Genomic DNA, 19,500 nt, shown 5'->3' with positions numbered 1-19,500 from the left:
AGCAGGAAATTGATATTGAGTCCTTTACATTTCAGAATATACAGCTGACACCGGTTTTAGGAGAAAGGTAGGGATTTTTTTAGAGTTAATGTTTAGTGGTGGAGTGGTACATTATTTTAACTTCTGAAAAGTAAGTTTGAGATGCTTAATTATAGTTAGTTCAAATAAGCAAAGAGGTTTGAGAATTACTAATTATGTAGGAGCTGGATCTAGCCCCAAAGTGAATGGTGGGGAAGGGTTCCACTATGTGATTTTAAAAAGATGAAGTAACAAGTACTCTCTTCTGTCAGTGTAATAGCATAGGACCATCTTGGATGTCACTATGTGGAAAACACATTGAACACTAAATAACACATACAAAGAAACATAAGCAGCCCAGTATCCTCTCACCTTCTTCACAGTGATGACCTTTAAATCCAAGAGGGCAAAGGCAAATGTATGAATCTGCTTTGCTCGCAGTACAGGTACCACTGTTGATGCAGGATGCCTCATCACAGATGCCACTGCTACACTCACCTAAACACAGAGCCAGAACATTGATTTATCAGAGAAGTTTGTCAAAGAAGATTTATTTGGCTGTTGATCATTGGTACTAACCAATACAATTTGCTCTGCTGCTTAGATTCTTTCCCAATTTGTCAAATGGTGTGCAATTTAGACAAGGTAACTTAATTTTTAGCACCTTTTTTTTTTTTTTTTTAAGTACTAGGCCAGGAACAGACCTTAAAAATAGCAAAAATTAGCCCTTACTAACAAACCAAAACAGTTGTAGCTTTCAATAATTCTCTGGATTACTTTTCTTCTGCTCTTGTTCCTGGCTTTATTTTCTCATAAAATAGAAACCTCTCTATTTAAATTCTGTTTAAAGCACTGTGACTTATTTAATTTCAGTTATCTTAAGTGCTTCTTTGTTCACTGTAAATTCATGCCATGGTAAGTATGGAAGGTGTTAATCATCATCAACTAATCTTATTAACTAAAATGAGGCTGTCAGCCCTCTTGTCTGCACTAAAAGGGATCCATATCATCAGCATATGGGCTTTTTAAGAAGCATTTCTGCTATGCTGGCAGAACAACTAAAATAACAAGGACATGATTTCTTCTTACTGGAATTAAGCTGAAATTGATGTAGAACAAGTAATTTACTCATTTACTTCTTAAAACTGATACCTATGAAGTTAGATTATGCAATGATCAAATGTATATCTGATGGAAATTCTTGTTGATTTTGTTTACTTTCTCCTTTATTTTAGTTTCTAATTAAATAATTCTCCCCTTGTTGATAGTAACAAACTGATCTTGTACATTAAGGGAGCTCAAACAAGACATCTGTGGTATACAAGTGTAAGCATGTCATTTGGTAGGGCAAAGCGTTTATGACAAAGAATTGCACATTTATTTTGAGGCACATTGAAATATCAACTCTGAGATGGCACAGGTGGTGTGAGGCAGCTCTGACAATAAACACTGGAGAACAGTTTTGTTATCTGAGGTGACTGAGAGAAGTCTTGCAAAACTGCTACAAGAAAGGGATATGCCCTTTTTGTTTAGTTTAAATACAGAACTCTGATTGTAAAGATGGTTTCCAGATCAGGACTCTGTAAGTCTTCAATAAAGCACTGTTGTTAGCACAGCATCTGCTTTACAGTTTGAATTCCCATCCCATAGCAAGAAAGAAAAGCAGAAAGTATGCAGATGTGAACGGATGATGTGCTGGTTCATCCCAATCACTCTGCTGTCCACAGTGGAAAATAACACTTTCTCACCGGCTCAGGACAGGGGTAATAATAACTCTGGGGTCATCTGGTACAGCTCCCTGCCAGACCAGACTTGTCTTGTGTTGCACATCCACAAATCTCCTGCCAGGCCCCTTCTTCATTGTAGAGAGGGGAGGTCTGAGTACAGCAGTCATAACAGAAGGCTCTAGGGCTAACTCAAGGAGCATAAGCAAAATATACCAGTCTCTCAGAAGGGAATGGATTCTCCTTCTGTGTGGAAGGGGACAATTACCCCTTTAAATGGCTGCCCCACACCCAGCTGTGGGAGCAGGGGTGCTCGCAGTGCTCATTGAGCCATCTTTTCTCCTTCTGGACTGCATTGTAATGGCTATGGTGAAACATGGCAGGACAGGTATCTAGTCTCTGAGATCCTCCACATACTCATCAATTATCATGATAGCGACAGAAATGAGTAGCGCTAGCTCTACTTTACAGATGATGAAACAGAACCAAGACATGTGCGTAAACAAGGATCTAGATGTATTGAGTTTGAAGCATGAACAGAAAACTAAGACAACGCTCATCTTGTGCACGTACTGCACTGTTTGTCAATGCTGGCAGTATGTTCAAAGATACCAAAGTTAAACAAAGTCTTTGAGAAATGGAAAAGGACAGTGGGACAAATTGTAGGCTCACTGGTTTGAGGGAAAGCTTGAACTGGACCAGTCTTAGTATTTAAGGACAGGCTGCTCTCACAATGTCTCAGTGACATCACAGCCTTCAGGCCAGCACAGGTGACCGCACAGAAAAGGCAAATCACAGGTCTGATGGCTGCACCTGTTTGGCTGCAGTGGCAGATGAGGAAGGAGGGAAGCTGCAGCAGGAGTCCAGGGTCCCGCCGTGTTTGCTCTGAACTACAAGTGCTGCCTCCCTTATCAACTCCTTAGGTCATGGTTTGGTGAGACTTCTGCTGTAGCCAGCACAGATGGTGCTGAGGCAGGCTGGACCCTTCTCCTCCGCACCCTCAATTCTGTGGTTCATGTACCACAGCACCCCTGATTCATACATTCTGCCAACAGAAAAGGAACAAAAGACTGGCTAGCAAAAGTCATCTCCAAATCCTAGTAGAGTTCACTTGCAATTTATTTATTTTTATCTTAACTTGTATAGCATATTGTTTGCCAGTCTGTCCTGGTACAGTTTCATATAAATGCGTACAGTCACACAAGGACAGTAAGGCTCTATCATTCAGTTTCAAGTCACACATGGCAGAACCCAGCATTTATTTTCATTGATGTTGATTGTTGGTGCTGTAGTATGTGGAGCATTCATGGATGGGAAGGAAGCTAGCTGCAACCCAAAAGGCAATAGAGATTAGGGCTCAGACTTCACCAAGGCTTTCATAGATCTGTCTAAATTCCATAGATTCTCATTCTATCATGAAATTACACTCTGCTTCCAAAGTCTTATTCTTTCCTGCATCTGTTTCTTGGCCCACTCTGTTCTCCCCCTATACTGCACAGAAGTTTGGTCATGGTATCTAAAGAATACAGAGCAATTGTTAGGAAGTTTCTCATTAATCACTTCCTTCTTGGGATGCCAAATGAACAGCTATAGAAGAGAAGAAAGACGACTTTGTGGCTGAAGCATGGCATGGAGAGTGCAGTGATACAGGTTCTATTTCCTGCCTTTACCACTTGCTTTCTGACTTGAGTTTACTCTTACCCTTAAACTGTTTAGACTGGGAGGTCATTAAAGCAAGGATTTTGTTGACCTGTCTTTTTTTCAAGTGCCCATTCCATGGATGAAATAGAGATTAATAAATAAAACAGGACTAGTTAATTAACTTCTCTACTTCTCCATCTTTTAATCTGTGAGGAGGAGATAGTGTTCTAACACCACTTCATAAAGCTGTTGAAAGAATTTATTCCATGGTATTTTTAAATGTACTGTGACTCTGGAAATTAAGAAAAAGGATGGTTGACAGCAAAGCCTGTTTGCCTCAGCAGTACTGGGGTTTAATGGGGAAAAACCCTCTGTAATGGCTACAGCACTGCTGTGGATCTGAAAGATCCCTGTGTTGCTTTGGACAAGTGCAATGATGCCTTTAGGCAAAACACATTTTGTTGGGTCCATAGTATTTTAAATACAAACACAGGATACATACTATTGATTTCTGATGATATGACTGTGTCAGTCAGGAGCATGAAGAGGCATCCTGAGAGATGTTGGTGGAACTACTGCTGCAGATGTAATTCTATCAGCAACACTGAGTTTGCCCATGAAAACAGGTTTTACTATTTACTGTGCAGGATAACTGTGTCCACAAGTGTTTTTGATATACTAAACAGTGATGTTTACTTGCACAGTGTGATAAACCCTCTTACTACAGACCCAACAAAAGAAATGTGCAAAGGCCAAGAGAAATACCATGCCAAAAATAGAGATCACACCTTCCTTTTCTCAAACCTGGACCATTGCTCAATTATTTTCAACAGACAAACAAATAACCTCTAGTTTATTGCTGATTAAAGACCCCATACCATTACACTTACCGACATCAGCACCACTGAGAGCTTTCCCTAATGGCCAGGGTCTCATATCAATTATCTTTCCATTGATGCTGAGCGACTGAACGCATCCCTGAAACCCACGGTTGGTGCCTGTGGCTCTGACCAGCCAGTACACGCCGGGGGCACCGCCAACATAGAAGGGAGTCCGGAATGTAATTTTACTGTATTGGCCCTGAAGGGAAAACAGAGCATGACATGATATAGAACAGACATAACACAGAATAACCAATTAAGCCACACTGGGTATAATCAATGTTTTTTCTCCACAAAGAATTTTGTCAGGGGATACATAGGTTGCTCATTGATAATTCCTTTCCATTACTCATTCCTCCAATCAGTCTACCATTTTAAATGTTACTTTTTGCACCCGCATCCATCATGATAACATGGACTCTTAAAAGTGCAATAAAAAAAGTAAAAATCACTATGTTCTGAGGAGGGATTGTGATCTGGCTTTTGCTATAATTTCTTCCTTTAGTTTTGCCAAAATTGCTTGTCTTCTAAACTTTAAGTGCTGGGGAACACAGACCAATGTGATATTGCCTTATAGACAGAACCCAGCAAGTGCTTAGCGTTGAATAATAATGAAATGACAAAAAACCAACAGTAAAAACAATGACAAAAGCTGACAAAATTGCAACTTCAGTAAGGTTCTGATCATTTTGCCAGCGCTAAATTTACTCCCCATCTTTTTTTTTTGGCATTAACCTGCCTATAGAAATGTACACTACAAGTTTACTAGCACTGGAATAAAAAAAAACAAAAACAAAAACAAAAACAAAAACAAAAAACAACCACCCAACACAGAAGTTTTTGGATCATCAAACCAAAGTCCATGCTATTGTGAGCAATGGAGTTGTAATCCATTCGCAAATTGATCAGAATATATATGCCTCTTACTCAAAGGTTGTTTCAAAACCTCACTGTCCTTTAGAAGAAAACACTCAAAATTCTCACATTTATTCATTGCCAGTTTTTACCAATGTGTCCTTCTGACAGCACTGACTTTTAGACTAAAAGCCTTCTGGATTTTTCATCCCTACCCTGCCTCCATAGTGTTTATAACAATAAATTATATCCCCATAGCCTATATTTTGCCAGGCTAAATAAGCCAACATTATTAAGTCTACAGGTGTTCACTGCACTGTGCACTGCAGAACTGCATCAAATGGATCTCAGTTTCAGCAGGGAAAAATAATTCAGGTGGAACCTGTGGCTAAACAGAGTTCAGACATCCACAGGGTTTCATGGTGGGCACATGCCAGGCTGTGGGCATACAGCTCTCCAGCATGCCTCCACCTGCTCGCTGTCTCCTGTCGCCCTTGTTGTTCCTACTTGCCTTGGTCTGTCAAACTCCACTTCTCTTCTAGGCACTTTCTAGACTGTCCAAGTCAAAATGAACCAGGTCAAAAAACACTACCACTCTGCTGACACTAATCCAGGTCATTCTAACTAGAAAGAACTGAGGAGGACTCATTGGAGCAACAATACTACTGGAGCAGCAAGTTCTGGTAGAGAGCAGCACTTGGAGCAAGTGACTTTCTTTCTGCTGTAATTGCAGCTAGAAAAATATGTGTCCACTGTTAAACTCCTCTTGTAATAGAATCTGTGAACCATAATTCTCCTACTAGCCCTCTTTTCCACTTTTTCTTCTTCGACTTCATCTTTCTCAGCTATGGGTGATCATAGCCCTGCATAGGCAGATGCTGCCTTACCAAAGTGCTGTACAATGGCATTAGTCTCTACTGGACATATCTCTCCTGATTCACATTTCCCCTTTGCATGGTTTCATAGCATTAGTGACACATAGCAACACGTGACAGACACTGAAATCCTTTCCTCTGTCATTTCCAGCTGATGAGAACTCAATGCACAGCATTTTTTTCCCTTTAGCGCCTGCATATGAAAGTTTAAAGCAATAAGATGTCTGAAGCCACTTGTTTTCAGGGCCAGGGATGGCACACTAATAATGGCTATCAAATGGAGGAGGAAAGACATCTGAAACAATTTCCAACTGTCTTTTTATCCAGTGCCTTAATTTCACTTCTGTTTTCTGGCCTGGCAACAGATGAGCAAGTCAAGACATTCTTCTCTATCCTATTTTATCCGGGCAGCCTCATACGAAATTGTTGCTGTTAATGTAAGTCAGGGCAGAATGCCTATCTCCATTACTGTGCTTAAATCTATGTCCACAGTATACATGCAATTACACTTCTGTATATAAACGTTGTGTGGCTATATGCATATTATACATAAATATATACACATAATAAACATACTTTCTCTGACTGAGAAAGCAGAGCAGCTGTCTGAGGCTTGAAAAAGAAAGCAATCAGGGACAGTAGCTGCAAAACCTGATGAACTTTTAACACCAGCCTGTACCTGAGACTAGTGAATTGTAGCAGAAGGGTGGCAGAGCAGACACGGAGGACAATAGGGAAACTGTGACAGGATTCAGCACTGAAATATTTATCTATGTGATTTCTAGACTATGTATGTGGAAGAGTAATCTGTACATTGATCCTGCTTCACTAAATGCTCCAACACTGATAAACAAAAATGTAGCTTTTAAATCTGATCAGACTTCTGCTGGCAAGAAAAAAATGTCATCATAATCTTCAGAGAGCCCAAGGTCAAGCTGCAGGTGCAGGATTACCTACCTGAGATTTTCCTGTCACTGGAGCATCGTTGTCCATCCTGAGCCAGCCATTTATCCCGTCTCTGAACAACGTGATGCTGTGCCAGTTCCCCAGCTTGATTTTGTTTTCACTAGTTATCACTGCAACTCCAGTCCCACAGTTGAACCTGGGAGTGTAAGACAGAGAGGGCAAGCTGACAATCTTGCATTAACCAAATAACTGAAAGTTGTTTTTAGACTGCAAATATTCCCTTCACTCCTGGGAACCTCTGTTTCACATTGCATATTAGAAGACCACAGGAAAATTAGACAGCAGGTCTACATATGATGTGTTCTAAGTTTCAAACTTCGTTATCTGTCTTTCTCCAGTGGAGAAGAATTTGCATTCTTGGCCATATCAAGTGCATTGCAAAGCTTGCCAACAGCTGAAATTGTTTCAGGATGGAGGGTATTACAATCTGAGTTCCTGCTATCACAGTAATTTCTCTTGGGAATTTTTCTCACTCCCTGGTGAAAGGCAGTGCTACATTAATAACTCCATGATTCTATATGAAACTTAGTACTGATTGACAAGGAGACCTCCAGGAGACTCTGTGGAGCTGAATGTGCACAAAACATACCATTATCTCTGACTGCCATTCAGTGCAGGTGAACATAAACACAACGAAAGGCACATCACCCACTTTGTTATTCCCTACTTTCCAAAGACTCACCATCCCAAATAAGGAGATCCTTAAGATACTCTTTCACATGGTTCATATCTATGGGACTGCAAGAAACCTCCTCCATCTTTGTTTAAAAAACCTGCAACTCTCATCTAAACAAGGGATATAAGATGAAGTACGAGGCCCCTTGCTGGCATTAAATCCTTTGGTTTGCTACATTATCTGCAGGTCCTTTTGCTGTAAAGCAAAAATATTGACTAAGCATAAGCTTAACAAATGCAGTGGCTCACAGGCATTTCTGATAACATAGCAATGACGCCTGGACTAATGTCTTGAAGATCATTTTGCCTTTACACCAAAGTATGAGTAAACAGAGTTCAACAGGGCACATGTCCACACACTAAGGAAGAATGAAAGAAAAAAATATTGAAGAACTGTTAAATGAAGTAATACTGTCCATTTTGTGCACTGCATGGGGCAGAAGTCAAAGATACAGCAGATATTCATCATATATAGCAGTCCCAGGAGGTAGGAATGGTACCTTTTCTTTACATCAGATTTAGGGCGGAGGTTTTACCTGAACTGGATGTTTCGTCGGATAATTGCCAGTGACATAAAATCACCACGACCGTGTTCATTTTCTCCACAGTATAGCAGCAAACCATCTTCAGATTCAGCCTGCAATCATTGCATTGACACGAAAAATCAAAGTCTAAGCCTCACAGTAACACATAAATGCAAGCAGCCCTGGGAGACTTTTCTTGAGAAAAGGGACAGCATTTTTCAAATGAAGTTTTTAACTTGCAGAATCAGAAATATATTGATCAATTTCAAATCCTGCATTTAAGAACTTAGAAGAATGTTGCCTTAAGGCTTAAATGGTGTAAGAACCTCTCTTCTACTTACAGCATGATTCTATCAGACCTAAAACCAAGCCTGAAAGCATTAAAGATTGTCAGACATGTCCCATATGAGACCTCTGAGCACAACGTCTAGCAAGAATGTTCTAGCAAGCCTGTTAAGTGTGGACACATGAGACTTACTGCACATGAATACACACACTCTGCTTCCCATGTTCAGAGAGTCTGACACTTTTCAAGCTAAACAACCCATACAGCAGGATTTCTCCTTATGTGCATAGCAGCTGACACAGTGGCTTTTCCCACTCATTCTGCATTTTAAGCTGACAAATTGCCAGAGAATTGTTGGATCACCACATGAGGCAACAGTCTGCTGCTGCTCTAGTGACAGTCTCGTACCCAGGCTGTGAGGCTGGCAAGTCTGCCTTACGTGGGAGCAGGGGTGCATCCTGGAGTTCGGCCACCCTCCCTACAGGCAGCCCTACCAGTTCTCACAGTAGTACACAGACTGTTAACACAAGTCACCGTGGGATGGACGCTGTCACTTCAGAGCTGTAGTTTAAGTAGTCCAGTACCTTGCATGTATTACTAGCCCGTGTCCCAAACTTCAGAGGTGGAAAGTAATGCCTACCTAAATCCTGCAGGGTGGGAAAGGAGCTCTGGGTATAGGGCAGTATTTTGCTCAGTACAACAATATCACAGGTTCTTATATGCAAAGATCCCGCATGCCACTTCCAAACTGTAATTCACAAAAATTCCAGGCGTACTTCAGTCTGTAGCTCATTCCTATGGTTATAACCTTGCCAACATACATTGCCCCTAGTCTTCAACACCAGTATTAATAGTCCCAGGGATTCTCTCATGCACTGCCTATCAATAATGGATGCAAATATTTTAGCTCGATTTACCAATTTCATTTGTATTCATTGAAGGTCAATAGCATCCTGGCCTGTATCAGAAACAGTGTGGCCAGCAGGACTAGGGCAGTGATCATCCCTTTGTACTCTGCGCTGGTGAGGCCGCACCTTGAATACTGTGTCCAGTTTTGGGCCCCTCACTACAAGAAGGACATTGAGGTGCTGGAGCGTGTTCAGAGAAGGGCAACAAAGCTGGTGAAGGGCCTGGAGAAAAAGCCTTATGAGGAGCAGCTGAGGGAGCTGGGGTTGTTTAGTCTGGAGAAGAGGAGGCTGAGGGGAGACCTGATTGCCCTCTACAACTACCTGAAAGGAGGTTGTAGTGAGGTGGGGATTGGGCTCTTCTCCCCGGTAATTAGCGATAGGACGAGAGGAAATGGTCTCAAGTTGCGCCAGGGGAGGTTCAGGCTGGACATTAGAAAGAACTGCTTCACTGTTAGAGTCGTTAGGCATTGGAACAGGCTCCCTAGGGAGGTGGTGGAGTCATCGTCCCTGGAGATGTTCAAAAAACGTTTAGATGTGGCACTTCAAGACATGGTTTAGTGGACAGGGTGGCATCAGGTGTACGGTTGGACTTGATGATCTTTGAGGTCTCTTCCAACCATAATGATTCTATGATTCTATGATTCTAAGGTGAAGCCAGATCTTTAGAGATGAAGGTTATGTATAGGGTCACAACAATTGCATTATAAGCTATACTGAAGCTAAGCTATTGTTCTGTTGTCCACAGCACCAGAATAAGCAAATAAAATTTAAAGCTCCATGTGAGCTTGCAATTGTTTAAACTTACCCTGAATTCAAGGGTAATCTGAAATGTCTGATAGGAGTTTTTCAGTGGTTCAAAGGTGATGTACGAGTAGCCAGAGAACTGAGGGTACTGGATAATAATATCTGAAAAGCAAAGACAGAAGCATGTTATTTAGCAGTTTTCTCCCATATAAAAATCAATATACACATTTAACACTAGATAACATCAGGCAAAAATGAAAGGCAGAGTTCCTCCAGAGACAACCATTAGTTAGCAGTAGTCAACAGTCAGTTAACCTATTGCCTTGTCCTTCCACCACCTTTCACAACTAAATCCTTTATTCCTGAGGACCTGGTGAACTGGGAAAGAAACAGGATACTGAGGGCCAAATACTGCTCAACAGTTTAATCGCTGGCTTCAGTGGAAATTTCTTCAGATCTTCATCCTTGTTACAGAAGACAGAATCCATCAACTTTATGTTTACCTCCTTTTAAGAATTCATTTAACACAGAGACAACTAAGTAATTTTCTGTTGTGCAGGATTGTAAAAACATATGCAGGAAATGAGGTCAGACTCTACACCACATTAGTCACTGTTGCTCCGTGGCTGCTGCGTCCAGCATCTGCAGAATCCTTGGATAGCTCATAATATCCCAGCAGCTTCCAGCACTTCCCTCAAGTCAGCTCAGGGCAGAAGCTAAAGAGAGTGATGGTGAGAAAAGAGTCCCTGCAGGCATCTCTCCATCCCTGGCTGCAACAGTGGCCCTTCATACTGCTCTTGTCTGCTGGTGTTATCAATCCTCACCCTTTGTTGTCTCATGTTAGAAGCCCAACCTGGCTTCAGCACAGAAAAAGAAAATCAGAGAAATGTCTTACTGCTACCTTTGCAGCTTATTTTCCTAAGAAACACTAAGGACAGATACATTTTGAGGCCTCAATTCTTATTTTTGCAGTGGATCTAAGTCTAATGAGGAAGAAAGGATGAGGAGTCCTATTCCTCTTTTCTATTTGAATACTGAGTGGGTTTTTCTGGCATATTTGGATCTGATACAGCGCTCTCAGCTTTTTTGTTTGCAAGGCATACATTTTAGGCTGAGGTGAAGAGAACTGGTGCTATAAACCCTAATGTAGCCACAGCAGATAGCGATTAACTCATGCCCTGATCACAATCAGAACTGACCAGACCAGAGCTCCATGCAGCTGTTGATTGTAAAGAAAAGTCTGGTTTCATTCAGATTAATGTACTATTTAACAATATTGGCTGCTGTGGAGAAATTCAGAAATTCAAGGGAATATTGGTACATGATGCTACTGCTTACCAAGGAATAACAAACTCCCTTGTGAAAAATGGTGGGTTTGGACTGATATTAACAAACCCACTCTACAAGTTGTATACAGTTATGTCAGTTCAAATAAATCCTTGACTCTTCATACTTGATCAAGGCCAAAAATCACATCTGCAGCTGTTCCGTGTGGCTGAATCACAACAGATTGTTTTGAGAATGAGCTCTCTTTACACCAGCACCAGGAGGAGAAGATCAAACACCCTCAGTGCCTGCATCCCTGATGCATGACACTGTGCATCACAAATATCTAACCCGAGCCTGCAGAAAAAACATGTGTCTCTGATGCTCTGCTGTGTGGCAGGGCCTTGACAGATCTGATCACCATGCAGAGAGACAGAACAGTCTTTCTTAGCTGGCGGGACAGCATCACTACAAGCAATGGGACTTCCTTTGCACGAGCTCTGGCATTCATCTGACCCCTTGGTCACCAAACCAGATGAAAAATAACTCCAGGAGCAAAAAAATAAGCGACCTGCTTATGTCCTGGTAAGCGAGCTGGGCTAGCTCAGCAGGTGATCAGCTCAACATCAGATCCAGCAAAAGGGTGAGGTTAAGTCTGCAGAGGGAGAGGACAGGAAGGCGACAAGGGAAGGAGAAACAGGACAGCCTCCTTCAGCTCGGCAAGCTCTTGCCCTGGCTCAACTGCCCTGCAGAGAGGTGAGAGGATGTGTGGCAAGTCCTGACTGGGACAACTGCACCTCCTCACATTGACCCAGGCTTCAGCTCATGCTTTTTGAAGTGGGGAGGGGGTTTTGTTCCTCCCTTGCCACAGGCCGCCTGACATGAGTGCTGAGCCTACCACTCCAGCACTTTTGCCCTGAAGGCCACGGGGAAAGCCTTCTGTGGAGGTGGTTTTACAATGGGGGCTCTGTGTCACAACCCTGCTGCAGGATCAGCATCTTCCAAAGGACCACACTGGAAATGTTCAAGGCTCCAGCTGCAGGCAAAAGGCAAGAGTCAAAGGGGGGTTGAATGTCCCTCCTGGAGGCTGTTGATGCCATGGCTGGATCTTGTCACGTGTGGGTGCCTATCAACATACTTGACTCCGTCACCCTCCCACTCCTAGGTGGGGGAAGGAGGATTAACCTCCCCTATGCACCTTCACATGGGGTCTGCATCCAGTTTTACTAAAGAATAACTTCTTCACATCTAGTTGAGGAAAGAGGAGCAAAGAGACCGATGTCTGAACTGGGATGTGGAAGCTGCTGCTGTCCTTAGGGATCCATTAAGCCCAGACAGTTACTCCTCACAAAGCTGTTTCTTGCACCAGACAAAGAGAAGCCAGCAGCAGCAGGCACAGAGAAACCTACCTTCCGCACACGTCTCTCCTCCTTTTCCCAAGTTGCAGTGGCAGCGGGAGCCACCCCGGTCGTAGTCGTTGATGCAAAAGCTGTCTGCAGAACAGATGGCCTCATCGCAGGAGAGATCAAAGAGGCGTGCAGCAGAAGACGTGCTGCCCTTCCTTGCTGCCTGAGCCATAGTCGCCCTTGCTGTGGTTGAAGGCCGTGTGGTGGTGGGAATGGAAGTAGTGGGTTCAGAAGTGGTTGTAAGGACCCGTGACAGGAGCCTGGAACTAGACTTTGGTGTGACCTTAGTTTCAACCAGAAATTTTCTGTTGCCTCCTTTGATAGCAGGAAGAGGTCTGAGCTGAAAGAAAACAAAAACAAATTCAGTAAAACCTAAAATGCTACATGGAAGTGAAATGGATACCTTCCAAGATACAGATCTGAGGCAAGAAACTCATCCTCACCGAAGAAACAACCACATTATTATACCTGAGCACATAATATCAGATATTAAACTTCTTGACAAGACCGGACACTTTAAAATATTGAGACTATAAAGAAAACAGAAATGCCAAAGTGAAATTTTGAAATTTACCTCTTCTATGTAAATGTCGTAGTCTGAGTCATCGATGTCAAATCCATCACCATCACCAGTCACTGTGTCTGTGATATACTGATGCCCATAGGTTCCACTTCCTAACTCCTCAGAGCCTAAAAAGACACACTTGGCATATTCAGCTCATATACATTTTTTCTCTTTACACATAGCAACTCAGATCTTACCACCCCCTGATTTGCCACACTGAAATCTGAAGTGGTGTTAATGTTCATCCTGTACAGACAAGGTAAATGTCAGCCTGAAGATGGGAGATGCTTTCCAAGTGACACGCATGCAACTTAAAGTGAAGACCTTCATTTAGTCACTTACTGAGAGACTAAACAAACAAAGCAGGCAAAGCTCAGTTCTCCCGCTGCAAACTGACTTTTATCCATCATTCTTCCAGGACAATGGTTCTGAACTTTTTCAGCACAGACATTTTAATATTTGAATTGGTTTTAGATCAAACTTTTTACTTTTATAAATACACAGTCCCATATCTGCCCTACTGGCGACCAAATAACTTGAACAGCAAAAGAGATGCATCTAGATAAGGCTTTTCTGGCACACTCTATTTAGGACTTTTTACGCCTCCACTGGCTCCAATGCTCATGAAATTTGCATCCAAAGTGTATTTTTAGGCTGTTTATTAAAACACAATTTAGCACCTCAAAAAAAGAAATATGCACAAACATCATGTGTTTTTCATGTGCATAATCTGCTTCTTCCTCTCCCTGGAGTGCATGAACTGTGCTGTGAAGGACTCTGGACTGGGAACGGACAGTTTAAACAGTAAGAAGTTCCTCATAGAAAATATCTGTGCTTTTCTGCACTGCATGTAGCAAATTCTGCTTAAACAATGGTTTATACTTTTTAGCTGTTAAAACTTACCAGAAGTTGTGAAGAAAGATAATACAGGTAACCACATCACAATTGTTATTTGTCATTTCAGCAGGTTAAGAGTAGACAGACATTTGACAATGATTAAAACAACAGACTTCATACATTTGCCTTTTTCATAAAATATTTTGCAATCACTTAAATAAGCATAGGTAACACCTGCTTTGCAAAGTCTCTGTATGGGCTGACCATGCTTGCTCATTTATTTTAGCAGTGCAGAAAGGAGACCTGACAACCCAGAAAATGCCACTTGAACAACTCGATGGAGCCAGCGAACGCTAACAAGGCTCAGCAGATTTTCAGAAGCAGTGTGGGCACAGTGCTATTGGGCCAGTTGAGCTGGTCTAACTGGGGTCAGCCATCTCCCATCTCAGTGGAGAATAATGGAAAAACATCTCACTGACCTGATTCAGGCAGGAGAGCCCTTGTCTGAACCTTTTTGTACCCTCTCCTCCTTTGCTGTGACTGCAACCCAGAAATCCTGGCAGACAGTTATGAAATCAAGCGTATGTGCACCAGATACAAACACATGCCCCAACTGGCTAATTGGCTGCCCACCATACACTTTGTGGGAGATACTTATCAATGGGCTTTATATGTTACACCAGTGTACAGAAAAATCAGAGGCAAATGAGAAGAGGTAATGAGGCATATACACTTGCAACTAAAACAGCATGCAAGACCAGGAGAGAATGTGTGTAAGGTTTTCCACTCTAACATGTATACCTAATCATCTGTAAGTAATACAATTTAACTGTATATTGAACAGAAATCTACCAAGCTGAGCAGAGAACTCATAGCTTTACAGTTGGTAATGAGATGAGGCCAACTAGACAATCCAGATTATTTCTGCTAGTGACTGTGAATGCACAGGCAAAGGATTACTGTTGGAGAAACACACTGCACATTTATGAACTGGTCCAAATCTTGCATTCATTATGGAAAACAAAAGGTATTATCAAAATGTGAGCAAAACCTCTTACTCCTAGTACTTACTTGTATAGCCACTTAGGTTAATCACCTACTTCAGGTAAGAAGATAGAATGGAATGGAATAGAATGGAATGGAATGGAATAGAATAGGATAGAATAGAATAGAATAGAACAGAACAGAACAGAACAGAATATTTCAGCTGAAAGGGACCTACAATGATCATCTAGTCCAACTGCAAGGTTGATCTCTTCCACCCATCACTGCATCAGAATCTCCATTTTTGACAACAGTGACTTTATAAGACATGCATTTCTACACAAGAATTTCAGTGTGCAAAACCTCAAACATAAGCATCATAAATATGACTTGCAGTTTAACAGAAGTTATATGAATGAAGTAGTGCCCAGCACTCACTTAGCTCCCAGCAGATGCAGCAATTTTCAGCTCACTGGAATACTGTTGATTTAAGTCAGGTCTGTAATATTACTTTTGTTGCCTTTATACTGTATCTCTGAAACTATTTCAGAACTAATTCAGTTCTTCTAATGGATGAAACTGTAATTACTCAGGTAAAGAGTAACAGAAGCCATAAAGATAAGTTGAGAAAAAGAAAGAAAAAGTCACAATCATGTGTCAGGGAAAACAATCTCGTCTGTATTCAAACAAGCTGTGATACACAAACTCCATTTTCTAATTTAGAAGTCATAAGCTACAGAATAAACATCTGTTGTAGTATAAATTCTACAACATTTTTTTCTCTTCTCAAGCAAACTTTCTATTGGCTTAATGGGTTTTAGGTTCATTAAGGATAGCAGGAATGAAGCAATACAGAGAATTAAGTATCTTTATATCAACATGTAGAAAAATGTTAAGTTTCGAATTCACATTCAGATACGCACACTTGCTTACATGTATAGACATGACTTCTATGCCATGTCAGTTTTACAGAAGTATAACTCGTGATTTGAGTGGAGGTATTACTAAACTGCATCAATAACCACCAGCATGCAATGAGACCTGGTAACTTAGGAGTGACAGGCAGTTCCCCAAGCAGAAGATGTTCCTCTTTCATCCAGCAGACCAAAATGTTCCATGCTTTTCCAACAGAAGACCTTGGGAGACAGAATGTACCCACTACTTTAAACCAGACAATGATTCCTTTCACCTCATTGAACTGGTACATTTACAGCCTGGAGAGAGCAAAGAAAGTACAGTTTATTGTGACTGGTAGAAAAGACTGCTTTGAGGCCCTTCTTCAAAGACCTTCAGGATACAAGTTTGGCATCACCAGGAAAAGTGTAACTTCATGTCCTAAAGTCCACAGGTCTCTAGAATGGCCCCAAATCCCCACTTTTGCTCCTCCCTGGCTCTATCCGAGTTTCAGCCAGCACATGCTACATTACCTGATGATCTGTGAGCAGTTTTGGTAACACATAATGCACCCGGGAGCAATGAAGTCATGCAGATGTACTCTCTTCTAACTATGCCTGGATTTATGCAGGTGAGTATACACACAAATGATGAGATCATCTAACAGCCCACTGGCTTCTCAGTCACCTTGCTCTTCCCTACATTTAGTGTTTGCTCACTGGGTGTGACATGCTAGTCACATGTGATGTGATGCAATAAAGCTACAAAACAAACAGAAAGCAGAGAAGTTAACAGGACATTTTGTAGAGAAACCCCAACATGAGCCCATCTCTTAAGAGCACTGTGTTGCTTTGGTGGGCAGCTCATCTCCTAATGGGTGGCAAATGAGGGACAATTAAACAAAGTGGTACTCTGCAAATATTAAAACAATGACTACAGAGATTATAAGTGTGCTATATTTCATTAAATCAGTGTTTCAGCGTACCAGGAGATGAAACCTGTTAAGACACTCTACCAGATCCCATAATCCTGTCTTACAATTAATTGGAAAACCTGTGGTGGGTCATGAACTTTAGACAGCTTCTTTCCAAATAATTAGGGATTAAGTTATACCAAAGAAATCTTTCTCAAAACAAATAGAAAACTCCATAAACTTGTGTTTTGCTCATTAAGTGACCACCAGCACACCGATCAGAAGACACAGGAGAGTACAGGAGGTAGACCACCGAGCATTGCAACACGGGCAGATTGAATGGAAGTGGTAGCAGGCTGATCATCTCCATGCAGAACCCCTCACAGGTCTAAATCCAAAATACATCAGAGGCATTTTAATCCCAGTTTTATTCTTGTCAGTGAGTCACAGTGAGGCATTGCATATCACTTGGCCTGTCTCTTGCTTTTTGTCCCTGCTGCCTTTGTAAAGCCTTTGTAGAACTGCCGAAAACAGTTCTGTGGAAAACCTTCTCTATTTGCTATCTCCAGGACACATCACCATCATTTACATCAAGGCTCAGGCCTGAGGGACTGCCCTTTTCCTGCACTTGAGCCTCAGGTGACACATTCAAGCACCGTGCAGAATACTTAAGCACCTGTGCCAATGCCTTGCTCAGTATGAGCCTGGCAGTGACAACCAGGACCAGAGGAAGGGATGTACTCCAATTAAGCAGCCACTTCTGTCACATTTGCTGTGGAGACAAGCAGGAGGGTATTTTTAACAGAAGAAGCTTCCTCTGTTGGTCTGGCAAAGCCCAAGGCTGATGACCTTCCAGGCACAGTGCAAAACCCATCTGTTTCCCCAGGAGACAAAGGGTATTTAAGCAAAGCAGGCGATGAGACTTTGTTTGATTCTTTGGGACAGTTTATTTTGTTGTTACTAAACTGGATATGTGCAACCTTTTATTTTCAAGTAAATTGTCCATGACACATTAAAATATTTGTTATATCAAAACCCCAACAACCATATAAGTCAAATACCCCCAACCTGTACGTGTAATTAAGAAAGGCAACAAAAATTGATTTATTACATCATTTCCCTCTAGGAAAAAAAAATTAAACCAAATTACAAATAAATGAGAACCCTTGGGGAAACTTACCCTCTCTTTCCTCCCTGAAAATGGAGCAATGTAACATAAACCAAGCATGCATTTTTTTACTAGGTAAGGGGATAACTGCTTATAATCAAGGCCACATGTTCTACTTGCGAGGACCTTGGGAGGTCTGTCACATTAGGTGATACCATCAACAACCCTTCAGAGGAACATTTTAGCAAACAAAGACAACAGTTTCCTATGCTGATCTGAAACAATGTAGTCGAGTACCACAAAGCCAGCTGCTTTTTAAAATCAAAATAAGAGAATTACACGTGAGAATGAGATTAACCCCAGCAGAAAACACCCCCAAGCAGTGTGGACTCAGTGTCTGCAGGACTCATCTCAGCCTGCCTAGAAATGCTGCAAGACACTTACACCACGGAGCACGGATCCTGAAGGTTCATTGCATTTGAGGTAATGCTCGGAATTTGTTCTTCGGTTAAAACAAGCATCAGGAAAGCACTAATTATTTCAAAACAAGCACAAAAATCCAGGATAAACAAGCGTAATACTACAAATTTTTAAAATCCAAGCACATTAAGGACCTTAGTGCCAGCACTATGTGAACTAAGCGCAAAGGAGCCAGATATTGCATGAGCTTCTGCCAGCTTCCTAAAATATCTCAGGTATTTCTGAGGAATACATAGGAAGTCAGAAAATAGCATCAAATATCTGTGGCATGTTTCACTGTTTATATGAGAGGGGGAACCATGGCAGTAATGAAGATAATAATTCCTACAATGTGTACCCCGAACAGCAAAGATGCTTCAGTTTCAGATATATCAACTGTTTGACACCCTTCTAGCAACAATGAGTGACTAAGAGATATCTACTGGCACTTGGAGAGAGTCAGGCATCTGGTGCCATCTGAGATGCATTACAGTACCTGAGACATCCCCAGGGAGATACCTGGGAGGCACATGCCCTCCTGCAGTGACAGTTGAAAACCACAGGACCTAGAGGATGTCAAATGCATCAAATGTCTATACTTCAGCAACTGAAGTGAATGACTAACCAGGCCAAAGAAGGTAACTATTGGCTTTCTGGCTAGTAGAAGGGGGAAGGTACCTGCACGTACATAATGTGCACTAGGAGTGAATTTTACTTGGTTGCCCTTGAGCTTAGCGTGCATTTTTTTGTTACTTGAAACTTGTCAATGGTTTAAATCACTCTTCAGAGTTTTTTAGTATTTTGGGGAAAAACAAATATTCAGGCTATGCACAGCTTTAATCAAGAACATTTTTTCACAATAAAAGTTCAGCTTTTCTACTAATGCACAATGTACCTGCGTCTCTGGTTAATGTCAAACCAGTTTCTTACACAAGACATCACAACTAAAGCCAAGTGAGAGCCGCTATACT

The 19,500-nt window shown here is 41.6% G+C and overlaps 1 protein-coding gene across 1 annotated transcript in view; it reads right to left on the bottom strand.

Moving 5' to 3' along the window:
- The window catches only part of EGFLAM (EGF-like, fibronectin type III and laminin G domains), a gene marked incomplete at its 5' end in the record, with an annotated part of 55,861 nt that overhangs the window by 20,873 nt on the left and 15,488 nt on the right, over window positions 1-19,500 (bottom strand). Inside the window, 7 exons of the mRNA XM_009702455.1 lie at window positions 391-516; window positions 4,274-4,463; window positions 6,952-7,096; window positions 8,172-8,272; window positions 10,159-10,259; window positions 12,773-13,109; window positions 13,344-13,459. Of these exons, the coding sequence (XP_009700757.1) occupies window positions 391-516; window positions 4,274-4,463; window positions 6,952-7,096; window positions 8,172-8,272; window positions 10,159-10,259; window positions 12,773-13,109; window positions 13,344-13,459 (1,116 nt within the window). The remainder of the gene's footprint in view (window positions 1-390; window positions 517-4,273; window positions 4,464-6,951; window positions 7,097-8,171; window positions 8,273-10,158; window positions 10,260-12,772; window positions 13,110-13,343; window positions 13,460-19,500) is intronic.

The sequence above is a fragment of the Cariama cristata genome, unplaced genomic scaffold, assembly GCF_000690535.1.
Source record: "Cariama cristata isolate BGI_N322 unplaced genomic scaffold, ASM69053v1 scaffold12216, whole genome shotgun sequence".
NCBI classification, from domain to species: Eukaryota; Metazoa; Chordata; class Aves; order Cariamiformes; family Cariamidae; genus Cariama; species Cariama cristata.
Note: the sequence above shows the minus strand (reverse complement) of the source record. Positions and strands in the feature narration are given on the sequence as shown.